This window comes from Sphaeroforma arctica (assembly GCF_001186125.1).
Source record: "Sphaeroforma arctica JP610 unplaced genomic scaffold supercont1.336, whole genome shotgun sequence".
NCBI lineage: Eukaryota > Ichthyosporea > Ichthyophonida > Sphaeroforma > Sphaeroforma arctica.
In genome coordinates, this window is record NW_014040222.1 from 1 (window position 1) to 6,374 (window position 6,374).

The 6,374-nt window shown below is 42.5% G+C and overlaps 1 protein-coding gene across 1 annotated transcript; it reads left to right on the forward strand.

Annotated features, from left to right (window-relative positions):
* Positions 1–129: 129 nt before the first annotated feature.
* On the forward strand, positions 130–6,313 carry SARC_05329 (hypothetical protein; the record flags this gene model as incomplete). Its single annotated transcript, XM_014300805.1, has 12 exons — positions 130–276; positions 779–856; positions 1,158–1,283; positions 1,539–1,675; positions 2,010–2,305; positions 2,638–2,721; positions 3,545–3,775; positions 4,115–4,175; positions 4,666–4,815; positions 5,220–5,259; positions 5,436–5,646; positions 6,192–6,313. Coding segments are annotated over 12 exons (1,683 nt in total), but the record flags the coding sequence as incomplete, so codon positions are not given.
* Positions 6,314–6,374: the final 61 nt, after the last annotated feature.

A 6,374-nucleotide genomic window follows, 5' to 3' on the forward strand; every position in this document is an offset into this window, starting at 1 on the left:
TGATAATTGTTTCATTTGGATATTTTATTTCCTACGATTATTTATAATTGAGTGCCACTTTCTTGCCAGACATGTAAGAAGTTTTTACTTCAAACTTTCTCACTTGTTCGATTGCCCACATGCACTTAGTCGGAAGACTTCACAAACGAAATAGCCTCCGTGTCAGTCGCTGCAAAAGAATTACAAGAGGCGTCGCTGGCGTATGGAAGGGCTTTCACGAAATTCACCAATGGAGTCACCGACTTGAGTAAGATAGGTCTTATGGATGAAGATCAGGTAGATCGATTGATAGATTGTATTAAGTCATGTGTTGCTGTTCTTGCGCCGCTCAGACATGGTGTGAATATATTATTGGTCCTATGTATGACCATGCTTTCGTTTTAATCTTCACACTGACGAGTTTGCTATAGGCTCGTTTGCTTATTTTTCTATTTGAGCTCATTGCTTTCTAAGAAATCAGAGAGCTCTTCTGATACTGCCTATTTGTATTCTTGATGAGAGTTGCAGCACATGCTCTACAAAAATTTACATCTGTACTGTATTTATTTGTCAAACATTATGACTTTATGCATATAGGTAGTCAGGTAAACATGCACCTTGTATGCTAACGTAGATTGATTGGTACGTGTTTTAGCTGCCGGCTCGACTATACCATATTGTCACCTGATGATTCTCATTGTAACTATGTATTACATGTTCGAATACATGACAGAGGGCCCCTCTGAAAGCGCTGAGCGAGATTCTAATAAATATCAATCACTACAATATATACCTGGAGCAATTGGACATGCTGCTCGTGGAACCAGTAGCAACGATAGAGACGGGAAATGGCTACTTCTCAACACAGAGGAAGAAGGTAAGCAAAATCCTGTGAAAAAATAAACTGACTAGATGAAAAAGTTGTATTTAATATCATTGATTGTCAGATTGGAAGGTTGTACTTGCTAGCTTCAACTACGCTGCAAGCTCTGATCAGAGAGATAGCCTGATTAGGAACCGGGAGTGGTCAACTTGATCCGCTTTGATCGATACCAATATATATTTTTTTGAATTCCAAATCGGTTCGGTTGATAGGTTCAAAATAAATCTCTGGCGATTCGCAATGAAAAGTCTAATGCTCTCACTCGACATCTTTTTTGAACCATTCGAACCTGCAGATCATCAATTTGAGTAAAGAGTATCTAAGTAATTTAGAAAAGCATGCGAAGTCCAAACCCACGGATTCGGCATCAACTGTCTACAGGCGTCTGGAGACAGCGGTACAATCTCGCAACACACTACAGGTAAGTTGGCGTATAACATGTTCAATTAACCGTTGTTTGTTGGCTGCCCGAAAAGCAATTGCTTTCAAATTATAGAGCATTTTAAAATGTTTCAAACTACTCCTTTTCGTTTTTGCTCAACGACTAAATGTAATTGTTTAAGCGAAGTCGGGGAAACCCACACTGGCGAGTTGGTATTGTGACGAGCATTCTTGACATTTCGTGTTTATATTCCGAGGAATTCACTCCATATATACTTTCGCTTTTCCAACACAGAGAGAATATATTGCGTACGCATCACAGCTTGCTACAGTTCGGAAGTCGAGTATCACGTCCTTCTCTAAGAGTCTGCTGGGATACATCAATGCGCTATTTGCGCATGGCTACAATGTTCATTCGATGTTTTTATCAAGGTTTGTAGCCATTCGAGTACGCATTACTATACTACCAAGGTGTCAGCACTTTTTCGTGTGTAATATAGATGATTGCCACCTTGTTGTCCACTCTCGTGAGAGTTTTTACTCACACTTCTGTCGTGTTGATCTACATGCAGCGATCAGATGACTTCGAAGATGTTCCACAAGATATCCTCTATGTACAAGTAAGTTGTTTCTGTGGCAGTTGACGCTCCTGTGGGTTATATGTCCATAGCTGTTCGATTCCTGTTACAGGCGCCCCACTCTGCACCACCTCGTGTTATCGGTGTATACCCTAATACTCGTTCCTGCCGTTGCATCACTCGCCCAGATTTTTCCACGGGTCCTTCGCAGAGCACAACGCAAATGTGTGCGACCTCGCGCGCGACATAGTTGACCAAGCCAAAGCCTATGATCTGCAGAAAGCCCAAGCAGCACCAGATAACACCGTAAAGACCACACTTACGCTCGATGCCGTTCCCAGCAACGCGTCAAAAACAGCGGACACGAGAAAACCCCCTTCTATTGAACAGGAGACCTCTCCGCTGCCAAAACTCCTAAGTAAGCAGGCAGGAGTCACGGCCGATTTGGTAAAGAATTTGGGCACTGAGGAAGATGTAGACAGTGGTGAGTAAATTGCGCGAAGCATTCATGCGATGCGGTGTGTGTGACAGAGATATATTACACGGGAAAGACCACACAACTGAGACGATTTTCATCGTGAATGGCCACGAATGTGTATCTCTCAAAGTTGTGTCGCGTGCTCCATCGGCAGCTAGCACACATAAATTCGCTACTAGGGAAAAGGGCTCGTTCAGACTACCCTTCTCAATTATGAATCGATCATCGCTATTTGACCCATGGGAGAGTTACACGTACACGACATGATTGTAGAGGCCGAGTACAAATCTACGCATCGTAACTCATTGTCCCATGATTCGCTTCTGATATATTTGCAGATCTCGATGTAGTGGCCATCACACCCAACCATCCAGGTGCATCACCCAATCCAGAATTAGAGCCCACACCTTATGAGGGGGCGGGTAGGTAGGCCGAGTGAATGTTGCAATTCTCACCTCTACGCGAACATATTTTGCGTTTGCAGTTATGGGATAAAACATACTGCACTATAGATTTGTCGTGATCAAGCAGTCGATTTGTGCGGTGAATTCACAGTGGCGGGCACTCCATCGTAGTTTGACCATATGAGTGTACAGCCATGTTCCGTATTAATCACAGTATCGTGTCTGCCAGTATAGCGGCATGTTGTCTATTCCAAGCTATAATCTGCTTTGTGTGCTTGCTTCTATTTGCAATGGCTATTGGTTGTTGAGCTGGTCGATGAGTTTGATGTGGTGTGTTGCCCTTCACTCAACTCTTCCCATAAGATAATTTCAACTCAAGTGCAGAGTTTCAGCTGTCTCTAATTGTACCATGAATTGCGCAGTTGTAACCACGACCAGCAAGTAATATGCACATGAACTCACAACGTTATGCCGATTTAAAGACTGTGCGCATGGTTTCGATGAGCTGAGACTGTGAGACATGCCAATGTGCCTTTGCAAGTGATTAGTATATAATAGGCACGTTGTATCCCGGGACAGATCTTAAGTGTGCTCACGTAGAGCTCCACTATCAAGTATTTTGTGGTACATTCCAAACTGTAATCACAATAATAATTTGGCATATGCATATTACTTTTATAGAGACAGTCAGGATCTATGTTCCTAATTTTCTCGACACAATACATAATCGCTCATGGCTTCTCTTCAGTAGACACTTCTCACTGCTTCAGCATCAGAAACGAGTTGTCAAATATCAATTTAAACAATATTCCCTCCCATTTGTACACATCCACACTGGCAGACACCGCTATGCCACAAATTCAGAGTGAATCGGAGGTGCGCAATACTTTATCCGTTGCGTCGGATTCATATAGATCCAATAATTCCATAGGCTCCGCTGAGCAAGCAAAGAATTTTTTTGAAACATTCTTCAACATACCATCGAAAAGTGAACCAGCAAGCGCCGAAAATATCAACGACATCAACATTGAATCAAATTTGCCCACTATAGTCACCGCCAAGGACAATGAAGGTATTGCATATTTAGTTCTTCTTTAGACTGGATCAACAATCAATTAGATTAGTTCCGAGTTCGAGTTCGAAATCATCCAAATTCGCCATCTATACACAAATATGGTACCTTGATTCTGGTGGCCTTCGTTTCCAGGCTTTACCCACAAATCCCTCATCCGCAAAACCACTATCACTTCAAGATTCACTTTCAAGATTCACTTGCAAATTCCGTTACACTACAGGTGTAGCAATCTGTTAGTCCAATTGTAGTAGACAATCAGAACAAATCAATCAATACTCATCTCATTCGTCTGTTGTATTACCTTGATTTGCTATGCTACTGCTCACGGCGAGTTAGAGGGTGGAGAGACCTCCACTGCGTCAGTCGAATCTGGGGAGAAGTCGAAAGAAGCGTCTAGGTGGGTGCACTGTCCATCGCGGCGCTGTAGTGTATGTCTGATAGACAAACACTCGTCGCCGTGTTGATTTGTGTTTGACTATCACATTTGAACTGAAATGCATCATGTTTTCACATATACACTGAATTTTGTGGCTCTAGTTTTATTCTAATTTTGCTGGAACATGTCCGTATTTAGGACTGATTCTGGATTTCAACTGATCGACGTTAAAATTGATATGAACTTTGTTGCATTCTCGTGATTGTTCTTGAGAAACCACAGGTAGTCAGCATTAAGTCAAACTCCACCCGTCCTGTTCAGTTATATATAGTAAGGCCACATTAATTGCAAATTTAGTTTTGTAGATCACTGGAGAAAAGTGATATTCGCGGCACTACTTTGCGAGCCGGCACAGTATTCGTTGTGAATCTGCACTAGTTTCTGGGATCATACCAAATGGCATCCCTATGATACTAAACTGTTTGTGCACAATCGCATATTCTCCGTGCAGTTTCAGTAAATGGTTTGATAGTCTCCGAGCCCCTAAATCGGCACCAGGGCCTGCAATCGAGTCACCGTACAGCCATGATACGATGAGAGGCTATTTGAACGTAAAAACTATCAGCAGTCTGAACAGAACCACTTGGCCCAGATGCTACATGTAAGTCTGGTATTCTGTGTTATTCTACCCAAAAGCCAGCACGAATATATTTGATTTGTACCTGGCCTATTGAGATCAATATTTTTTTGTTCTTACCAACTAAGCTGCATAATGCCGCACGTCCAGGGCGTTGCAAAATACACTATACCAGTGACTGCATGTAGCCATTCTTATGATAGGTAGCATTTCTGATATTTGTCATATCGTGAACGATTGCTGGAGGGCATGGGCCGTCGTCTACACGATTAGAGTACACAGTTTATTGCGGCTCAGGAACGGATATTGAGGGTCTTGTTTCTAAATTATGCACCCAGCCATATGTGATCATACATGCGAGCCTACAAGCATAGGAATTTATACTCTTATGCTGGCATTGATATGTGCACTCGATATTTCTCACCCAGGTTTATCCAGCCAGAAGAAGGGAAATTGTATAAAGTCGAGGTATGTATACTTTGTGCTGCGGTGTGCTTTCATGCGGTATCTTTTTCTTACGCCCGCCTACTTACCGCGTTTGCAAGTCATCAATTTATCTGTGAACATTGTTTACTCCGTCTTGTGTCAATACGCTAAAGTATATGTTATTGACGATAATATCCACTTTTGTTTTGGTCTGTTAGAATGGAGTGGATGTTGAAAAGGCAGATTTAATACTTTGTGAAGCGAGGACGAGCTCTAGCAAAGTGGCTGAGAGGATGTATACATTCGACTTGATAGCTCCGTATCTTACCTTCGAATTACAAGCCTTCTCGGCTGAGGAGAGGCAATTATGGATCGATGCTGTCACGGCCTGCAAGACATCGGCATTAGAATCACCAACCCATACTGCAAGTATGTGCATTAATGCATATCGCCTGGATATTTTGATATTTAGGAGTTGGTAATTACTTAATAATATTTATTGATCATATCTGAGCTGTTTACGGCATCGCCATATTCACAGCACGCTACAATGACATATGGACATGATGTAAAACATATTGCTAGGCCTGGCCATTGTAGCTACCGCAATCCCAGGAGGATGAGTACAAAATCACCCCTCCCATATACGAAGACGAACTGATTTAGAAGAGGTCTCCGACTTCTCACTCAAGCTCGAACAAGAGGAGCTGGAAATACATATTTGTTCTCTGCATCATTGTGTGCATACTAACCTCAGTCTACACTTTACTCTGCGTGTTTTTATCGCGGATACAAGTGTATTACATCGATATCATTTGCCATTTTCGCGTCTATCAGTGGCGGGCTGCATCGATACAGATGCAATTTAGAAAACCGACTAGCGTTTGCATACTTAGGTACTAAAATTCACCTTTTGTTCTTATTTCCACAGCGTCCTTTAAATTTGGTCAAACAAGGAGTCCAAATCCCAACAGAAGGAACTCAACGTCAGAAAGGCCCGTGCCTGTTAAACGACTCAAAGAAGCATTGCGAGCAGTACCTGGTAATAACACATGCGTGGACTGCGAAGTCAACGATCCCCAATGGGCTAGTTTGAATCTTGGCGTGCTGTTCTGTTTAGATTGTGCCTGGGTGCGCATCGTAATCTGGGCGTAATG